Raw genomic sequence first — 20,898 nt, 5'->3', positions numbered from 1 at the left:
GGGGAGAAAGGAGATGAAGCAATGGGAGAAAGAAAGGCAGAAGAGAAATGGATGGAAGGGAGGGAGAACGGAGATAAAGGGAGGTCTGGATGGATAGAAGGGAGGAAGAAAGGAAGGGGGGAAGGATTCCTTACCCCCTGGGCCAGAAGCACAGCCAGGGCCTGCCTCCATCCCCCTCCTGGCCGCAGCAATACAGAAGGTGGCAGGCTGGCAAAGGCTCTGAGGAGTGGATGTGGGTGGGCTCTCTGGAGACTGGGGGGGGGGGTATGTTAGGCTGGGACAGAACTTACTGTCTTGTATGCCGGCCTGAAAGCTACAGGCAGAAATCCTCCAGGCTTTTCTAGGGAATGTCCCAGGAGATGAAGACTTGGCACAGGAGAGCCCTTCATGAGTGCTGTGCTCGGGACATCTCCAGACCTCTGCACAGGGTTGCTAAAAGGTGTTGGTGGACACAGTACATTCCACAGGCTTCGGGAAACTTCTCAAGTAGTTCTTCCTCATTAGCAGCCCGTGCGCTTCTCCCGGGAGCCTGCAAGCTACAGTTCCCAGGCAGAGAGAAAAAGAAGCAGCAACCGGCAGCTTCCCTGTTAATGATTTACTTAAGTCATTGTATGTTTGTTTGGCCGGGGAGTGGGGGTTAAATCTCTGCCTCCTCACGTGTAGCTGTGAAGTCCCCGCCTCCTCATTAGCAGCCCGTTTGCCTCTTCTGGGAGCCTGCAAAGTGCAGCTCGGAGAGCTGGAGAAAAAAAAAAAAAAGCAGCAACCGGCAGCTTCCCGGTCTTGCAATGGAGCTCTTGAGTCCAACGTGAGGCAAGAGAGATGGCCTTGAAGCATGGGGGGGAGAGGCAGCATTAACCAGCGCTGATTTTGAAACAACCTGGCCGGCTCTCGCAAACAGGGAAGACACTTTAAAGCGGACCAGGAAGGCACGTGGGGGCCGAGCAGAGGAGTTTCTCAAATGGAGCCGACACACCATGGCTGTGCAGCAGCCCTGGGAGCCTAACCTGTTTGATTGTTGCCCCTCAAGTAAGAATAGCAGGAAGAATTTTGTTAGCGTGGCTTCAAAGCCCACTGGTAAGGGTGGGTTGAAGAGCCGGCTTTGAAAGGGGAGGTGGGAAGGCATGTGGAGGCGGCCGACGGCAGCTGGTGCGGCGGCCAGCAATGGCGGCGTGCATAGAAGGCGGCGGTTTGGGGGGGGAGGCAGGTTGTTGGCAAGGGCCTGATTGGGCCATTGGGGCCAGAATGGCAAGCAGAGGGCCCAATCGGCAGGCGCTGTGCGCCTGCCAATTGGACCCTCCGCTTGCCATTCCAGGGGAAGGGGCAAATGGCTACCCTTCCTCATCCCGGACAGGGAGTTCAATCCCAGCAGTCGACTCAAGGTCAACTCAGCCTTCCATCCTTCTGAGGTCGGTAAAATGAGTACGTAGCTTGCTGGGGGGTAAAACGGTAATGACTGGGGAAGGCACTGGCAAACCACCCCGTATTGAGTCTGCTATGAAAACGCTAGAGGGTGTCATCCCAAGGGTCAGACATGACTCAGTGCTTGCACAGGGGATACCTTTACCTTTTCAGGAGGGCATTTGGGAAAGTCAGGCCTGGGTATTATGGCTGATATTGATTTTAATTGCAGGAGTATACCCATGCACAGTCAAGTCACTTTAAAATATTGGTCTCAATAGACACCTCAGCGCACTTTCCCTCTTTGGGAGGGACAGTGTGCTGTGCAGACCGTGTTCTGATCACAATGTCTCTGTGATAATGTTTGGCGGTGGCATGAAGTGCCATCAAATCACAGCTGGTTTATGGTGACCCCTGGGGGTTTTCAAGGCCAGAGAGTTTCAGAGGTGCCTGGACATTGCCTGCCTCTGCATCATGGATTCAGTGAAAAGGAACTACACCGTTGACTTCCCAATATTACAGATAAGAGAAAAACGAAATCAGCAGGCCAAAATGATAAGTCTCACAGCCACTGTTGTTCGGTGTATAAATCATATAATTTCTGGGCAATCAGAACGGGCTCCTAGGTATATTTCCCCCCGTTTTCAAATACTTCTTCAATGATTGCCACTGCAGAGTCTGTAATCCATTTAACAGTAATCCATTTAACAGTAACAGAGCCAGTTTGGTGTAGTGGTTAGGAGTGCGGACTTCTAATCTGGCATGCCGGGTTCGATTCTGCACTCCCCCACATGCAGCCAGCTGGGTGACCTTGGGCTCATCACAGCACTGATAAAGCTGTTCTGACCGAGCAGTGATATCAGCGCTCTCTCAGCCTCACCCACCTCACATGGGAAGGCGATTGTAAGCCGCTTTGAGCCTCCTTCAGCTAGGGAAAAGCGGCATATAAGAACCAACTCTTCTTCTTCTTCTAATATTAGGTTAGGGCTGATCCTGCGTTGAGCAGGGGGTTGGACTAGATGGCCTGTATGGCCCCTTCAAACTCTATGATGCTATGATTCTATTCTAATATATCAATTAAGATGTATCTCTCGGCTTTAGGCTATCTTCAGGCAATTTTACTCCTACATGGCCCTCGTGTGTAGCGAGGTGAGATTCAGATCTACCTGGCAAGTAGTCTGTTGGCCATCAGTCATGGGCTACCAATTCACAAGTAGCCACAATCTGTTCTTGTACTCAAAACAATTGGGTCTCTGACTCCAGAGCAAACCATACCAACCACAGGATGCACACTGCAGAGATTGCAGATTCCAACAACTACAATGTTTCTTAAGCTGTGACTGACTTGATGCTCAGCATAAACAAGGTCTTGGTCGAATTTTTCCACAGGTCTGGCACAAAGGTCAAAAATCAGCAGCGTTTTGAAAAGCTCAAGGTTGACTCAGCCTTCCATCCTTCCAAGGTCGGTAAAATGAGTACCCAGCTTGCTTGCTGGGCGGTAAATGGTAATGACTGGGGAAGGCACTGGCAAACCTCCCCGTATTGAGTCTGCCAAGAAAACGCTAGAGGGCGTCACCCCAAGGGTCAAATAGGACTCAGTGCTTGCACAGGGGATACCTTTACCTTTACATGATCCAAAGGCAAAGACTTGATGTGAGTAGGAATTGGGGTGGTCGGTGTCATCATGGTGCTTCAGTTAATACTGCAGTCCTAGAATCATAATGAAGACAGTCGTCTGAAAGGGGGCCATAAAAGCACATGGGGCTTTATAGAGGTGCATAAATTAAATAATTAAATTAAAAAGGCAGTCCCTGGAGTCTCTCTTGAAGGCTCTCAGAAAGCTGATGTGGGAAAGCATTTGAGACACTGGAGTCCTGCTGCCAATAGCAGAGTCAGCAATACCTCCATGGTCTGCGTGGGCTGAAATTCAATGTAGTGTTGGATCTATGTCTGGAATTGCCAAAACCTTTTTTGTTATTGTGGTCCTTGCAAACAGCACCCAGGCATTGGGAGACCTCCTTTGAAGAAGAAAGAAAATACCACCCAGTAGCAGCAGGTAATTCTTCCAGACTTCTTATTGCCCCTCTAAACCAGCAGGAGGGACCCTGTTGAGATGTTCAGAGGCATTTCTGAGTAGTGGGATGTAAAGGCCAGTGAAAGTTCTCCTCAAAGACATCCTGGGACAAATTAGTTCTCCTACTGTGCCTCAGTCCACAGTTCAGCATGGACTTTGGCCCTGCAGGACCTTCATGCTTGGTGCCCTAGCACTGACACGTGTGCATTCATGTGAATTCCAGACACGAGTATCACAACAGGGATATAACATTCTTGGGAAGGAGCTGAAATTTGAAGAGTGTCCAAGCTAGACAGGGGGCTTACAGAGTTGAGCCCTGAAGGTTCCTCGAAGTATTTGTATGCCGATAACCAGATGCCTATTGTTATTTAAGAAACGTTCCTTTAAACGGTTTAAAACCAGTTTAGGAATATATTAACTTAGTTCTGAACAGCAATCAAGTTGAAGAAGATAAAGAAGCTAACTATCCCTCAGGATTGCTCCTCAGGGTCTTACCCTTGTGTTACCTAAAATGACTGGATGAGTACCTCTTAGGCATGTTTGAATTTTAAGTCCCCAAGAAATTGTGGGTGTTGATCCAGATGGCCCTCTGCAGTCTCTTGGAGCTTTGTGGGATTCTGACTCAGTACCTGCCACCCCTCCTTAGATTCCCATTTGGGCTGGGAGTGCTGAGACTTTTTTTTCACTGAACAAATTAGTGTCGTCCACAGATTTATCCGCTTCACTGCTCACCCCCAACTCCTGAGGGGCTCTTTGTGGTGGCGTGCGCATGGTCTAACTCATTGGTCCCCAACCCCCGGTCAGCGGCCCAAAGACCTCGGTACCGGGCCGCGGCAGCCTCAACTGCAACCAGCTTGGGCTAATCACAGTTCTCTTAGAGCTGTTCTCCAAGGGCAGTGTCTCTCAGAGCTTTCTCAGCCTCACCTACCTCCCAGGGTGTCTGTTGTGCAGAGAAGAAGGGAAGTTGACTGCTAGTTCATTTTGAGATTCTTGGGGACAGTGAAAAGTGGAGTGTAAAACCCAACTTCTTCTTCTTCTTCCTCTTCCTCTTCTTCCTCCTCTTCTTCTTCCTCTTCCTCCTATTCTTCTTCTTCCCTGCCCATGCAAACAATCCAGAAATAGATTTTCACCTCACCATCGTGCAATGGCCAGGTAGATGGGAGGGGGAATCATACCTTACAGAATACGGTTCAACTCCCTGCTTGTACAAGGGAACCCTCCTGGGTCACTTTGGGCCAGTCACCCACTCTCAGCCTGAAGATAAAAGGGAGGAGAGGGGAACAATAGATAGTGTTCTGGTTCCACTGGGGACAAACTTTCCCTGCTCCTGATAAGAAGCCCAGTACAACAAGCTACAAATCGTAATGTATAATTGTGGTTCTGGACTTGAATTTCTTTCCGCTTCTTTGAGGGATTAGGCAACGGTTAAGCCCGTCAGCATGGAAAGGGCTAAGGTCCATTCAAAGTAAAGATAAGCCTGTGGCGTGCCAGCCAGGAAATGCAGCCAAGGACGAATAGCTGAGGATGTGGTCGTGTGCAAGGCAGGCTATTGGCTTCTGTGCTGTTTCCCTTCCTTTCTGCAACCGGGACAAAGGGTAGCTTGCACTGTTCTAGCAATGCTTGTTTTCATTTTGTTTTACATGCACATTTATCATCCACAATTATGTAACAGAATTGATTAGATCCAGGATTGCCGAAAGCACACAAGCCCAGTAAGGAAAGGAACAACGATCAGAAGCAGTTCGAGAAGCAGCAAGAGGGACACACAGAATTCTGAGGTTAGTAGGAATCCGTTCAAGGGATTGATGTTGGACACTCGTTATGAGATATGGGGGATGGTTGGATACTCTTGATTGATCAAGGTTGCTTTGTATTTATCAAATTTGGGTGATACCCCTCTAGATCAGGGGTAGTCAAACTGTGGCCCTCAATTCCCATGAGCCCCTGCTAGCGAATTCTGGCAGGGGCTCATGGGAATTGTAATCCATGGCCGTCTGGAGGGCCACAGTTTGACTACCCCTGTCTAGATCAACAAAAAGGCCTTTGTTTTGGAAATAAGCTTATCTTTGGGATTTCTCAGGGGTTATTTAGATGAGGAAGTGCTTGCACTCGAAAGCTCACACCTTGAATAAATCTTTGTAGGTCTTAAAGGTGCTACTGGACTCTGATTTTATTGTGCTACTTCAGACCAACACGGCTACCCCTTTGAATACATGCTTCAGCTGTATTTGCAGGATAGTTTGGAGGATTTGCAGGATAGTTTTCTGACTTCTGTTTCAAAAGAAATCATGCAATGTATGTGCAGGACACACCAGGAGGAGAATAAATGCGATTTTGATGCCTTTCCATTTACACCGAATTGCTCCCCTTGTGTTAAAGTCCAATCTTGTGCACATTTATTGAAATGTCAGGAGCTTTCTCCCTGGAAAGAGGTTGACTGGAAGAGGTTGTGCAACTGCAAAGAAAACTAAACAACAACACAAAATATGGCCATGACACTCCAGTTTGAACACCAACTTGGAACAAAAGCCAGTGTGGAATCAGCCACCTTGTGGCATGATGCTATTTGCCAACTCCCAGTGATTTACCCCTTCTCCTTGACCACTACCTGGATGTTTATGCAACAGAATATATAGTTCCCTTTTTGCATTTTTTAAAAAACAGTCAAAATCATCCTCAGCGAATTGCTGGTGAGAAAGTCTGTAGGAAGAGGATCGAACCTGGGCCCATTCCGCACACATAGGATAATGCATTTTCAATGTGCTTTGGCAGCTGGATTGCCTTGTACAGAACATGAAAATCTACTTCTAAAGGGCACTGAAAGTGCATTATTTTTTGTGTGCAGAATAGGCCCTACTCTCCTTTGGGCTTTGACAGTTTTTTTTTTTTAAACACCTCTCCCAAACCGCACCTTTTGCCGTCAAAGTGCTCATGGTGGTGGTAGAAAGTGATATTAAGTCACACCTGACTTAAGGCAATCCCTTTAGGGTTTTCAAGGCAGGAGAGGTGAAGAGGTGGTTCAGGAGAGGTGAAGAGTGGGGGTCTCCCACTCAAGAACTAACCAGGACTGATCTTGCTTAGCTTCTTAGGTCCGATGAGATCAGACCAGCCTGGGCCATCCAATTCAAGGCAAGAGCTATATATTTTCTGTGTCTTAATGAATATCATAGGAGGTGATCTCATGCAGGTCGACTCAAAAGTAAGTCCCATGTCAACCTCAGAAGTAATGGCATAACATTATTTGCTGACCCCCAGGGATTTACCCCTTCCCCTTGACTACTGCCCAGATGTTTATGCAACGGAATATATAGTTCCCTATTTGCTCTTTTAGAAACAGCCTAAATCAACCTCAGCTAATTGTTGGTGAGAAAGTGTGTAGGGAGAGGATCAAACCTACTCCCCTTGGGCCTTTGACAGTTTTTTTTTTAAAGAACAGCTCTTCAAAATTACACCTCTTGCTAGTGGTGGAAAGTGGCATTTAGTCACACCAGATTTATGGCAACCGCTGTAATGTTTTCAAGGCATGAGCTGTGCAGAGGTGGCTCAACACTGGCTGCCTGGGGGTGGGTTGGGCTTCCCTTATTTCATTTATTGAACACATTTCAGTCTGCTTTCACTCAAGGCTGCTGACCATTCAGCAACCAGGTTGCAAATTACAAACAGGCCAATGAGCAAGGGTCAAACAGAGATTCCAATGTATCAATCGAAAGCCTTCAGTGTAACAGCAGCTCAAAAGGTTGCTGTCACTGAGAAAGAAGTCTGTGGACAAACGAAAGTCCAGATGTTGGGGAAGGGCCGTGGCTCAGTGGTAGCACCTTTGCTTTGCATGCAGGAAGTCCCGGGTTCAATCCCCGAGCTCTCCGTTTAAAAGGCTAGGCGGTAGAGGATGGGAAAGAGCTGAGAACCCAGAGAGCGGCTGCCAGTCTGACTGGGCAGCCCTCCTGACCTTGACAGAAGGATGGTCTGACCCTGTGGAAGGCAGCTTCATGTCAAGTTTGTTTACAGTTGTTCCAACTGGCCAAGAAAAGAGTCCAGCTAAAGGCCCCCAACACTCCCCACAGGCAAACCCCACAAAAGCCCCACAAAAGCCCCAAATGCCAAGGTATCCCATGAGCATTTTGCCACAATTATGGACAGTACATTTGGAAAGGTCAGTTCTTCTGAAGAAACTAAGTATGATAGTGACAAAAACAGCAGAAACACCTCTGGGGAGAAGGGTAATTTTCATGCGGGAACTCGCTGAAGAGAGGAGCAAGAGTGGTCTTAGCTCATGGGCAGCAGGGACCGCTACTGCAGCCCCCACATGGAAACTGGACCCAACTAGGGATGCCAGCCTCCAGGAGGGGCCTGAGGATCTCCTGGATTGATGGCTCTTCTCCAGACTACAGAGCCCAGTTCCCCTGGGGAAAATGTATGCTCCAAATCACCTGCCTCCCACAGCTGGAAGCCAGAACTGTGTGCCCTCCTAGCAGCACTCTTCACCACTGGCCTCGGGGAAGTTTCTGCTGAGTGGCTGGAGGCAGCCCATAAACTGAGGTGGCACACTGCTGGAGGAAAGAAAGGCCTGGGATTTCATGGAGGCTTAAACGGGTCACGCTGCCCTGGACAGTCCAGGCTGACCTGACCTTGTCAAACAGAAGAAGCCATGCAGGGTCAGCCCATGTTGACCAGTGGAGTCTGGGATTGTGACGAGGATGCCAGTGTTTTCTGTAAGTTTTGACTTAGGAGAACCTCTTTATAATAGTATTGTACCTTTAAGAATGTTTCTGTGTGTAAGTGGAGTCTGGCAGGATATTGATTTGTAGTCAGGCAGTAACAAGTTTTGGGAATGGTCTTTAACATTCCCCAATGCCTTTGAGCCAATGGCCTATTGATATTAAAACACTGATATATTGTTATCAATATGGATCAATATTGTTATCAATATGGATTTAAATATTAATATATATAAGATGAGTGAGATACATACTGTTGGTTTCTGGCGGCTATATTTGAACATTTATTTTGTGGAAAAGCTTGTTGGATTCAACCCAATGTTCCAAGATGTATAAAGAAAACAAAATGGCAGCCTAACCATAATAATAATAATAAAAAAACAGAACAGAAAAGCAAAATCAGAGCAGACCCTTCGGATGCATCTCCCTAATTTTGCTTCTTTTTGCCTTTTGCCTCTCTCCAGGTCGACCATGTCATCTGTAGAATATCTCAGCCACAAAGGAATCCTATTCCCTTCAATGAATTATTCAGTGGAAACTCTTCTTCACGTGGAAAACGAATTCCAGATCCTAGACGATGATGTCTTTAATGTCACTTTCCCCAAGTCAGGTAGGAGGGGAAGTGAGCCGAATGGGGGTCACTTGTGATGCTCCTGCAGAGAAACTACAAAGGGGGGAACAAAGCGACCCAACCTGTGTGCAAAAGCTAGGAACCTAAAAGGTTGAGCAGCAGCAAAGTATGTATTAAATTATTAAAATGCAAATGTTTATTCCATGAGACACATGAGAATACACTCAGGCTCTGAGAGGACTTCTATAAGGTGGCACCTTGAAGAATAAATATTCTAATTAGGGGGCTCCCAAGTGGTATATCCCAAGTGGTATATTTGGATACTTTGCATTAGTGTGGGAGCCTCTCCATTCTTATAGTCCCCATTATTACATCACATGAGTGCATTTAAATATTAGACCACTTAGGAAGACCCCCCAAGGGGGGTTGAAGTGGGTTTGGTTATCTGTTTCTTGTCATTTGTCCATGTGTCCAAAGGTTTGGGATTTGTGCAAAAGTGCTTGATATCTGTTGATGTTTTTAAGTTTTATATGTGCACGTGTATTGAAATATTTGCATTTTATTATTTCATACATATTCTGCTGCTGCTCAACCTCTTAGGTTCCAAGCTCAAGCAGAGAACGCTAATTAATCTCTACTAAAGGCGCATCCCCCAAAATTGTGGAGGCAAACTGGAGCATGTGTGAGAAACATCAGTGCTTTTCATGAAGTGTCCTTACAATTTCTTTACTTCTCTCTGGGAAGACTGAGGGTATTTCCACACATTAAAAAAAATAGCATCACACCAGTGAAATGGCGTAACGCTATTAAAAATTGCACCCCCCGCAATTTCCCACCTTCATGCTCTCCCGCTTTCTCCTGCCACTTTTTGGTACTTCCTGGAACTCTGCACGGCTGCCTGAAATGGCAGAGGGGAAGAACACTATAAACGCAACTCTCCCTCACCTGTCACTCATGGCAGGCAGGCAGCCAAGCACCTTTTACCCTGTTTTAAAGGGACAGCAATGAATTTTTTTTTAAGTGAAACTTCTCCATTGGAATGCCTATGCATCTTATCATAGACTAGTAATCAAGCCCACTGTAATTTAAATACAGCGGGTGCTAGACCAGGGAGCCCCCGGCAGTCGCGCGGAGCACGGCTGCCGGGGGCTCCCTTTGTGGGCGGCCTGATGCGGTGAGAGGCGCTTTGCGCCTCTCGCCACGTCAGGCCAGGGGCTCCCTTGCCGGCGGCCTGACGCGTCGCAGTTGCTTCCTTGTCAGCAGAGCGGGAATCGGCCGGGCCAATCGGCAGGCGCAAAGCCGATGGTCTGTCCGGAGGAAGGGGCCAATCAGGCCCCTTCCTCATCACGGACAAAGCCCTCCCACCAAGCCCTTAACGAATTATTTAGTCCGCGGCGCCCACAGTGCTGCGGGCGTGTTAAGGATGTCTCCCTCACCTGTCACTCATGGCAGGCAGGCAGCCAATCACCTTTTACCCTGTTTTAAAGGGACAGCGATGATTCTCTGTTGGAATGCCTATGCATCTTATAGATGCATAGTGCTTATTTTAATGCCACTCCAAAGCCTTGAGGCTTCAGAAAAGTATTTGATTTCACAATTTGGAGGCAGGGGAGGGGGAGTTGAGAGCCATGCTCCGTGCATCAACTGGTGGGGAAAATATTTTTTGGCTACGCCTGGCCAAAGCAATACATATTCGTTGTTCCAGGCTCTTTGATCCCAAAAAATTAAAAATCCCTGTTCCGCGTGGAAGAAAGAGGGAGGCGGGTTTGAGGGCGGGCGTTAGAGACAGAGATTGCGCTACTTTGCTCACTTTGGTTTCGCACATGTCCTTGCCATGTGGCTTAAGGCTTGGTCTCCTCCTGCTCACGCTAGATAGTTGGGGAAATCCACTTTATGCAATTCCCCAACTATCATTTTAAAATGGAAAATGTAGCTGCTGGGACGTTGGATGTTTGTGACGTCATGTAAAACTTCAAAAAATTGTGTTTGCAAAAGGTAAGCATCTCACTATTTTAATTGGGTGCGGAGTTGCCCTGACTCTGGGTTCTGTGAACCATTACAAAATGAGCTTTGATGGATGGAATTTCCCCATTCTCGGACAAAGGGTCAGTTCCAGGTGACTTCTGCATACTGAACTGGCCTTTAGTTCAGGGAATTATGTTAACAGATGACCTAGTTGCTCAGACTATAGCGTCTAGTTCTCATAATTCTGTCAACACATGAGCAAGAAGTATTCCCAGCAAGAGAAAGTCAGCTTGGAAAAAAACAGTCAATCTCATGACTGGTGGACTCTCTTCTAGGCACCAATTGGATGGCAGAGATCTTGGCCCTGATCTCAAAGAAAGGGGACCCCACGTGGACACACAGCGTGTCACTCTGGGAGCGGTCTCCTTGGATCGAGGCTGATTATGGCCTGAAGATGGCCTTGAACATGACTCCACCTCGGCTTTTCTGTAGTCACCTTCCATTCCAGCTTTTCCCAAAGTCCTTTCTGAAAACCAAAGCCAAGGTAAGGAATGAGAAATTTGACCTGAGCACATTCTTCACACACAAGTACTTTGGAGAACTAGAACACATTCCCATGTATATACAAAGCCTGCCTGGGCTCCCATCTGAGTGCACAGATGCATTTGAATGTATGAGATGTTCTGTACTGCATGAGAATTGTAAGAAGCCCTCTAGAGCAGGGGTAGTCAACCTGTGGTCCTCCAGATGTTCATGGACTACAATTCCCATGAGCAAATGCTGGCAGGGGCTCATTGGAATTGTAGTCCATGAACATCTGGAGGACCACAGGTTGACTACCGCTGCTCTAAATGGTTCCTGTGATTTTGGATAAACAGGAATTTATCACATTATTTATTGCATTATTCAGACATCCTCTTGAGAAACTCTCCAATGCCCCCCTGCTTTGTAGTTTATCACCCCCTTACAGAAACCATGTTCTATATAGACTTCCCCAAACATTAGCAAAGAGCTGAACTGACCTTTCAAATATCTTCAAAATAGTGGAGGGGGGGGGGTAAGGATTCAAAATGACACTGAGAATTCTACCATTTCACAGCTTATTTCCAAATCTTTACAAACCTGCAGTAGTATTGAGCAGTTTGACATCCTGCTTATCTCTCCCAGTATCCTTAAAGTGAACCTAACACTGCACTAGAACAGGGGTAGTCAAACTGTGGCCCTCCAGATGTACGTGGACAACAATTCCCATGAGCCCCTGCCAGCAAATGCTACATGGGAATTGTAGTCCACGGACATCTGGAGGGCCGCAGTTTAATTACCCCTGCACTAGAAACTGAGCAATCAGCATCTCTTCTTATGAACCTGACTTCAGAGTGTGGATCAGAAATTCCATACCATGTTTACATTGGGGGGTGAGGGTGGGAGATGTCACCCTTTCTAAATAGTATTCCTGTCTCTGTCACAGGTTATCTATACCTTGCGTAATCCCAAGGATGTGCTGGTCTCATTTTACCATTTCTCTATGATGATGAAAGTACTAAAGACACCTGGGACCCTACAAGAGTGCCTGGAGGAGTTCCTGACTGGGAATGGTATGGGAGCTGGGTAACTGCCCTTCATGGGGCCTCAGAGAATCTGCAGTGAGAATATCTTGTTGAGTTCTTATTCAGTCACACTTGTATTCCACTCTTCCTCAGAGGAGCTTAAGGAAACATCGCCTTGCCTTGGGTGAGAAGCCACAGAGAACAGTTATACAGAATATTCTTTATCTGCCATAATTTTCCTCATGGAATCCTGGGGAATCAGGGATTTGCAGTCAGCATTCTGAGGCTGTCCTGTTTTTCTTGTCACTAAAATGAATATTAAAGTGGATGCCTCATGCCATTCATGAAGGTGGCCAAATGAGGCCATCCACAAAGACGAGAGACTGGCCAGAGCTTATAGGGAGAAGATATGGAGAGACCCCAATCTAGTATTATCAGTTGAATTACACACAGTTCCCTCATGACTGGTCCTTTCAGCCTCTGTCTTTCTTTCTTAGTGATCTATGGTTCCTGGTTTGAGCACGTGAAGGGCTGGATGGAGTTGAAAGGAAGACCCAACTTTTTCTACATTACCTACGAAGAACTGCGGCAGGTACAGTCCCAGCCTTGGCCACCTTCACGCACATACGGCTATCTCTGCTTTTAATGGTGCCACATTCTCTCTCAAGATATTCTGTCACCATGGCTTGAGTATCTCTGAGGAAGAAGAAAGTTCCTGCCCCACAAGAGTAAAAAAAATGAAAGGTGTGAGGTCCTTATGGAGCCCATCTTCCGAGATGTATATTGTCTAGGACCAACCATCTCAGCTATAGTCTTATTCTGTATCAAGAGTGCCTTTCATGTGTGTCAGAAAAAGCTTTGTCATTTGAAACACTTTAGAAACATTGGTTGGGGCTACACCAAACAGATTTCTCTTGGCCACCCAGCAAAACTTTAGAATTTGTTTTTAGACCAGAGAGCGATGCACAGAACATATTGACCACTGAGGAAGACCCCTGGGGGTCAAAATGCATTTGGTCTGTTCTTCATGTGTGGTTAGATATGTATTGTTTTTACTTTGTTTTAAATATATTGTTGGTGCACTTTAATACATATTTGTGTGGGCCTTGCAGGAGTTTCCAGCGTTCTGCAGGGCCTGCAAGACAGAACTCTTCCGCCAGGCCTATGGTTGTGGCTAGTGCTCTAAAAACATTGGATAGCCCCCCCCCCCCAAGAAGGACACATACTTCACCACATTCTGGATTACCATCAGTGGTAGCTAGCGGATGTAGCCCTGTAATGCCCTGGCTGGGAGACATTTGCAGTAGGGGAGGGTTTTTTTTACTGCCATGCTGCTGTCCATTGTTCTTATGTTAATTTTAATTGGGTTTTATTGTATGTGGGGTTTTATTCTGTAACCCGCCATGAGCCGGCTTGCCGAGTGGCAGGAAACAAATTGAATAAACAAACAAACAAACAAATAAGGTGTCCCCGCACAAAGCTCCTTCACCACTCTTCTGCTGGGCTCACACACCCCACTCAGATGATAATTCAGCTCCCACAGATAGTTCTGAGTTACAGGTTCTTCCACACTTGTGTGCCCTTATTGCATTAGTTTCCCACCTTTGTAACATGTGTTTTGTTTCCTCAAGTGTCTCCTTATATATTTTATCACTGAATCTTCATCCTATTTACTTAAATTGTGCTTGTGAATAAGATGGAGGTTCAGCAAGATGATGAAAAGGAGGAGGAGGAGGAGGAGGAGGAGGAGGAGGAGGAGGAGGAGGAGGAAGAGAGTTGGGTTTTACACTCGGTTCACTGTCCCCAAGAATCTCAAAGCAAACTTGCAATCAACTTCACTTCCTCTCCCCACAGCAGACACCCTGGGAAGTAGGTTAGGCTGAGAGACCTCTTGAGAGACACTGCTCTTGGAGAACAGCTCAAAGAGAACTGTTGGTTCTTATATGCCGCTTTTCTCTACCCATAGGAGTCTCAAAGCGGCTTACATTCGCCTTCCCTTTCCTCTCCCCACAAGAGACACCCTGTGAGGTGAGTGAGGCTAAGAGAGCCCTAATATTACTAAAGAAGAGTTGGTTCTTATATGCCGCTTTTCTCTAACCGAAGGAGTCTCAGAGCAGCTTACAATTGCTTTCCTTTTCCTCTCCCCACAGACACCCTGTGAGGTAGGTGGTATCACTGCTCAGTCAGAACAGCTTTATCAATGCTATGGCAAGCCCAAGGTCACCCAGCTGGCTGCATGTGGGGGAGCATGGAATCAAACCCAGCTTGCCACTACACAAAGCTGTCATTAGGGGGGTGCAAAACACATGTGGAAAAGGACAAAACAGACCAATTTGGTCTGGGCACACAAGTGATGACAATAAGCCATGTAGAAAAGCCCTGAATACCGTGAGTGACAGCGCAGACATGATGGATCCATTGTGTACAGGTCTGGTGGCCACATCTTAAAAAATACATCACAGGGCTGGAAAAAGTACAGAGGAGGACCACCAAGATGATCTAGGGGTTGGTGGACCTTTCCTACCAAGAACGGCAGAAGTGACTGGGACTTTTCAGTTTAGAAAATCGATGATTTAGGAGGACATTCTAGAGGTTTAGAAAAATTATGCATGGGGTGGTGAGACTGCACAAAGAAACATTTCTCCCCACAAATGCTAGAACTTAGACATCAGATGAAGTGGATGGGCAGGAGATTCATTATGGACAGAAGGAAATAGATCTTTACACAGAAAGTGATTAAAATTTGGAATTCACTGCCAGAGGATGTAGTCATGGCCACAGGAATAAACAGCTTTAAAAGAGGATTATCTAGCTTCATTGAGGATAGGCATTATTTGGAAAGGTCAATAGATGGACTGGTAGAAATAACGGAATATCCAGACACCTGTGTGATGAATATTAGGATGCTGACCTCTTGTGGGCATCACACAGGACATGTACTTCCATTATCTCTCTGACATCTCTCCCATATCACCCTCAGGACCTGCGAGGCTGTGTGGAGAAGATCTGCCGCTTCCTCGGGAAGGAGCTCAATAGCCAGCAAATTGACTCCGTGGTGGAAAATGCCTCCTTCCGGAAGATGAAGGAGAACAAGATGTCCAATTTCTCCCAGTTGGATGAGACTATGGCGGACTTCAAGAAAGGAGAGTTCATGAGGAAAGGTAAAATGAGGGAGGCCTGGTGCAATGCATGATCTTACACGTGTATCCATTTGCCGGGCTTATCTGGCCATCTTGCCCCAGAACTGTGCAATCTCAGCAGGACTCAAACTCTGAGGGGACACCCAGGCAGCCATGCCTGCAAGCAAATATGAAGGGGGAGGGGAGGCTATTCATTGCTGTGTGCAGTTGCTTATTCCTTGTGGTTACCGTTCTGTGTTGTCTTAGGGATCTCCGGGGACTGGAAGAACCACCTGACAGTGGCACAGAATGAATACTTTGACCGTGTTTATCGGGAGAAGATACAGGGCATGAATATTACTTTCCCGTGGGATTGAAGAAGGCCAGATTCTCATCCTGAGCTGTATCCTCTCAACCTCTTCTGCAGCACAGCTGAGAAGCCAGCCCCCATTAATGAAAAGTTCTCAGATCTTCAGAGGTCATCAGATGTGCATCAACAGCACGTTCCACCCAGAACCTAGTAAAGGGTCCCCCAATGTGAGACCTGGAATCTTAGTCACCCTTGAGAAATCATGGGAGAAAGATGCAGACTTCTCATGCATCAGGGAAAGGGATGCCCAAAGTTTAAACAGATAATTCTTTCCAAGGCATTGTCGTTCAGGATGCTTGCAGTGCCTTTGTTCCTCTGCAGCCCTCAAAGAGGAAACCACCCTGGGCAGACCAGTTCCTCTGCTTTGGAGGGAGGGACTCTATGGCATTGTACTCTGCTGAGGTCCATCCCCTCCTCAAAACCTGCTCTCATAAGGTTACCCCCCACCCCCAATCTCTAGGAAATTCCTCAGGCAGAGTTGTCAACCCTAAGTCAACCAAAGCTCAGAAGAATAAAAGTTGTGACAGCCTGTCTCTCACAGGTATGTGGAACATATTCCTGCTCCATAGCTGTTTGGTCCCTCCCTCCTTCCCTCCCATCCAGCCACCCACACACCTTCTTTCAGGCAAGTGTCTGGGGGAGGGCAATGCTTAGCAGCAGCCAGCACCATGGATAGCTCACGGTGAGGCCTAGGCAAGCAGGGAGCTCATGGTATTGTCCCTGCTCCAGCCTAGAGACAAACCCAGATTTACATAGTTCATGCCCCCATCTCCCTAGAGAGGTTAACGGGGCCACATTTAATAACAGAGGTTTGTTCATCCGTCAGCCTGGAATGCATCCAAGAGCCTTTTTCATTTCTGTATGTCTTTTTTTGTTGAAAATAAAATATATATATATATTTAAGGAGGTCCCAGATTCAGTCCCTGATATCTCTGCTTAAGTACATGATATGAAAGACTTTGGAGATGCTTTGCCAGTCAGGAGAGACAGCACTGGATGTGTGTCACAGCAACCACCAGAAAGAACTGAACCTCTGACTCTGAAGCAGGATGGACACTGATTGTGTGTGCCGGGCAAAGATATGGGGCCTGGGCATGGCCTTCCCATGAGATGTGTAGAATTTTTACACGTGTATGCCTCTAACATGGGGCAGAAGCCTCCTGCCAAAAAAAGAGAAAAAGATCCCTTTAAATACAGGACATTTTGATTTTGCAGATGAAATCAGATGCTTGAGCAGCAATGCCATAGTCTACACAGCAGAGGGAAGTGCAGAGTGAAAAAGTATTCAAAGTTGAGTGCTAGCCTGGAACTCACTTGCTGGCTAGCCAGGTCATCAGGCACCCCTGCAATTGTCCCCAAGGACTGTGTCATCATAGGGTGTATTATACCGGGGGGGGGGAGCTTTCACTACCTGGGGGTAGATTTTATTAAGAATTTTATTATTGTTTTAGGAGGGTTTTAATGTATGTTTGTAATTGTAACCCACTACGAGCCATGATATGGGAGTGGTGGGATATTAATATAATTATACTATCCTTATTTGCCTCTGGGCATCATGTGTGGGTGCGTGTGCACGTGCGCTGTGTTAATACTCCCTTTAAAAGGCTGAGGTTTCCATTCCCTGTCATATCCCTGTGATGTGACCCACGGAAAGTAAATAAAAGAATCTTATTTTCCACACTCCCTTGCGAACCACGTACCAACTCAAGATGAATGTCCAGTCATGGAAGTCACTTTTATGTAGAAGCTGGTGAGCAAATCATGTGCAGTTCATCCCTTCTGTGTGTACAAGACTATGAAGATGACCCTTCCCTGGGATATGTGGATTATAACTGCATTTGCCAACAAGATTTACTCTTGACTTCTCTAGGATCAATAGCCTTTCATTCCACCGGCTGCCTGCAGCAGTATATATGGCTGAAAATGTAGAAAATAGCCCAACACTGAGACTGAACTCTTATGTTCAGTCTCCAGATGTCCATGGACTCCAATATTGAGATCTCTAACATCGAGATCATTGTTAGATCTATTGTATTGGTGCCACCCTCTTCTGAATATTATTCTCCCCACCAGGCTGAACTTGGGGGGAACTCAGGTACCCAGCTTGCTGGGGGGTAAACGGTAATGACTGGGGAAGGCACTGGCAAACCACCCCGTATTGAGTCTGCCATGAAAACGCTGGAGGGTGTCACCCCAAGGGTCAGACATGACTTGGTGCTTGCACAGGGGATACCTTTACCTTTTACAGGTAACTAATATTAGAATTGTGACCACCGCCGCTTATATGTTATATGTAACATTTGTTGATGTTAATTGGGGTTTTTATGGGGATTTTATTGTGTTATAACTATTTATGTTGTAAACCACCCTGAGACCTATTTGGAGAAGGGTGGTCTAAAAATTAAATAATAATAATAATAATAATGTTATGTACAATTTATTATATAAAATTAGGAATTTGGTGGCAAAGGAGAAGAAAGAGAGAGAGAGAACGTCTTTCTCCCCTTGACCATAACAGCTAAAATCCATGGGTAGTCAGAGAAGTTGGTGGGTAATAGAAAGGTGTCAGGATGACAGACTTGAAAACAAACAGCTTCTTAATTAAAGTAAGAGTTTATTTCCGCAGATCTATCCAGGACGATTCAAAGTCGAATCTGATGGGCCAACTCAAAATGCAGTTCTTTTTCCCACAACTTTCTGGCTCAAAAGAGGTTCACACACATGCAGACCAAATAGACAGTCATGTCCAGGTGCCGTCCGGGAAAGCAGCCAACAAAGATAACATGCCCAGTATTGGCCTTGGGGTGCCCAGTGTTACTATTTTCAGTGAGAACAGCACTAGTTACACTAATAAATGGTTAGCAGACAGGTCAGGGCTAAAAAGCAGACAGTCAGAAATGGCTACACAAAAGCTAAGCATATTAAATCATGGCAGTAATTTGTGGATTCTGACAAAAGGAAATACTTCTTCACTCAAAGGATGTGTGAACTATGGCAGGGGTAGTCAACCTGTGGTCCTCCAGATGTCCATGGACTACAATTCCCATGAGCCCCTGCCAGCAAATGCTGGCAGGGGCTCATGGGAATTGTAGTCCATGGACATCTGAAGGACCACAGGTTGACTACCCCTGAACTATGGGGTTCGCTGTCAGTGGACATAATGGTGGCCATGAACACAGATGGTTCTCAAAGAGGATTAGGCAGATTCAGGGAGGAGAGGACCACCAGTGGCTACTGGCCCTAGTCACGAGTTCTGACACTCAGCTTTGAGCTGGTTTCCACTCTGCACAGCCCTCTGCTCTGTAGACCATGCCGTAGTTGCTCAATCATCCGATCACATCTGCAAGATCAATAATTCAATATTTAGCAGAATCCGGTTTCTTTCCCCATTTCGGCTATCGCAGTTGCTTGAGAGCATATCAATTTGAATCCGGAAGAGTTATTGTGTATATTTGATTTTTGGAAGCATATCAATTTGAATATAGAACAATTTGGAAGAGGATTTTTCAGTTTGCTGGATTAAAATTTTAAAAATCACATCAGAGACCACCATTTTATTTTTTCACCTACACACCACTTTCTTATGGATTCTTGCCAGTTTCCGTGGAAAGTGGCTTGCCTATTAGTCTCCAAGAATCACAGCAAAGACTACAATAAAGCCAGAGTATTTCTGGTGATTCCTAGAGCGGACTGCTGTCACTTCCTGCATTTTTATTGGAAATGACATCACATCAATGATGCTGCTTTTTCAGGCCTTTGTCCCTGGAAATTTCACAGGTTCACCAATAGCAGAGGGTCAGGTTGCCGGCTAATTTATGGCAACTCCTTCAGATCTTCAAGGCAAGACATGAGCAAGAGGTGGTTTGCTTCTCAGCCAGGGCAAAGCATGCTGGGAGAGTCCTAAGCTTAGAGATATTCTACACCCTTCAAGGTTGGGACGAGTGTGAGAATGTGGTGGCTGGGAACTGTGACTGGGAAATAGTCCAGAGTTCTGAGTTGTTTTCCCTGAGGGGAGGGGAAGAGCCCATGAAGGGGTCTGGCTTCCAATAAGTATTTGTCATATATAGTTATTCATGTTATTGGGTAGGTTTTACTATTTTAATAGGTTAAGATTTTAATTGTTAGTTAAGGTTTAGCAGTTTGCATCATAGGGCATGTTAATGTTAGGTTAATTAGTTTATGCTGTGCACTCATATGCACTCTGCCTATAGCCCCAAAAGAGCATTACGTCTCCACCACTGCCAATTGGCTGATAGTCCATGGCCCCAAAGAAGCACGTTGATCCTCAACAAGAGCCAGAGCTTTTTCGGTCCTGGCTCCCACCTGGTGGAACGAGCTCCCTGAAGAGATCAGGGCCCTGCCCGAACTCCCACAATTCCTCAGGGCCTGCAAAAGGGAGCTCCCCTACCAGGCATTTGAGTGAGACTGACCAAACCTAATAACATCCACAAGTCCCCCTCAGAAATCTCCTCCATGGCCTAAACCAGCCTGACTTCTCTGGGGGCCTCATTTAAGTTGCCATTCCTGTTATATTGTTGTTGATTCAGACCTTTGAAATTGTGTTATTCATAACACAATTTCCCTATTCCCTAATGCAGTCACTAATCTGCATAACTAAGGAGCTTCTCTGCATGACTAATAGTCTATCTCAGGCAGGCAGGAGAGAAATGAATTGGTGAAAAGCATCTTTCAGAAATAATGCTTAAAAGACACTTAAAGCACCAAAGAGGCAGTTCACCGTGCAGATCAAAATCAGTTTTGCAGAGTAAATTCACTCTTCTGTGCAGAGATCAGAAAAACAACAATGTGAGTTTTCGTCAGCTTATCCATCATATAGAAGAGGCCCAGGGAGACTAGAGTAAACATTTTTGGAGGACCATACATGTACCTGGAGTTGCCCTAACATCAAATTCATCAGTGGGTTGTTATGAAAGCAAGAAGCCTCTTCTCATAACACAGGCTACTGTTTAGGCTATATCCCCTGGGAACATGATAGGACCCCGGGAGCTCTGCCATGGGAATAAAGGGTGGTCCTGATTGATGGGAACCCCACTAAATGTCCCTGTTTATGATGTGTCACTGACGTTAATATCTGTGAAATGACACTGTGTTTACATGGGCCTGAAAGGTATTTAGCAT

General features: G+C 46.3%; 2 protein-coding genes across 6 annotated transcripts in view; one reads left to right on the top strand and one right to left on the bottom strand.

The window, feature by feature from the left end:
- LOC143837324 (uncharacterized) overlaps positions 1 to 543 on the bottom strand; it is a 55,267-nt gene extending 54,724 nt beyond the window's left edge. Inside the window, exon 1 of the mRNA XM_077336994.1 lies at positions 291 to 543. The gene's annotated coding sequence lies outside the window, so the exon portion shown is untranslated. The remainder of the gene's footprint in view (positions 1 to 290) is intronic.
- Positions 1 to 16,662, top strand: part of SULT2A1 (sulfotransferase family 2A member 1) — a 44,674-nt gene extending 28,012 nt beyond the window's left edge. The window contains exons 1-11 of one of the 5 annotated variants that reach the window (XM_077336996.1): positions 759 to 1,026; positions 2,788 to 2,860; positions 3,395 to 3,454; positions 5,145 to 5,250; positions 6,554 to 6,601; positions 8,652 to 8,797; positions 11,059 to 11,267; positions 12,192 to 12,318; positions 12,768 to 12,862; positions 15,251 to 15,431; positions 15,657 to 16,662. In XM_077336996.1, the coding sequence (XP_077193111.1) occupies positions 6,567 to 6,601; positions 8,652 to 8,797; positions 11,059 to 11,267; positions 12,192 to 12,318; positions 12,768 to 12,862; positions 15,251 to 15,431; positions 15,657 to 15,766 (903 nt within the window). In that variant the 5' untranslated portion in view covers positions 759 to 1,026; positions 2,788 to 2,860; positions 3,395 to 3,454; positions 5,145 to 5,250; positions 6,554 to 6,566 and the 3' untranslated portion in view covers positions 15,767 to 16,662. Of the gene's footprint in view, positions 1 to 758; positions 1,027 to 2,787; positions 2,861 to 3,394; positions 3,455 to 4,976; positions 5,251 to 6,553; positions 6,672 to 8,651; positions 8,798 to 11,058; positions 11,268 to 12,191; positions 12,319 to 12,767; positions 12,863 to 15,250; positions 15,432 to 15,656 lie in introns of those variants that run through there. The other 4 variants (XM_077336998.1, XM_077336997.1, XM_077337000.1 and 1 more) reach the window with 4 other exon arrangements.
- The last annotated feature ends 4,236 nt before the right edge of the window (positions 16,663 to 20,898 follow it).

Source organism: Paroedura picta, chromosome 5 (genome assembly GCF_049243985.1).
Source record: "Paroedura picta isolate Pp20150507F chromosome 5, Ppicta_v3.0, whole genome shotgun sequence".
NCBI lineage: Eukaryota > Metazoa > Chordata > Lepidosauria > Squamata > Gekkonidae > Paroedura > Paroedura picta.
Note: the sequence above shows the minus strand (reverse complement) of the source record. Positions and strands in the feature narration are given on the sequence as shown.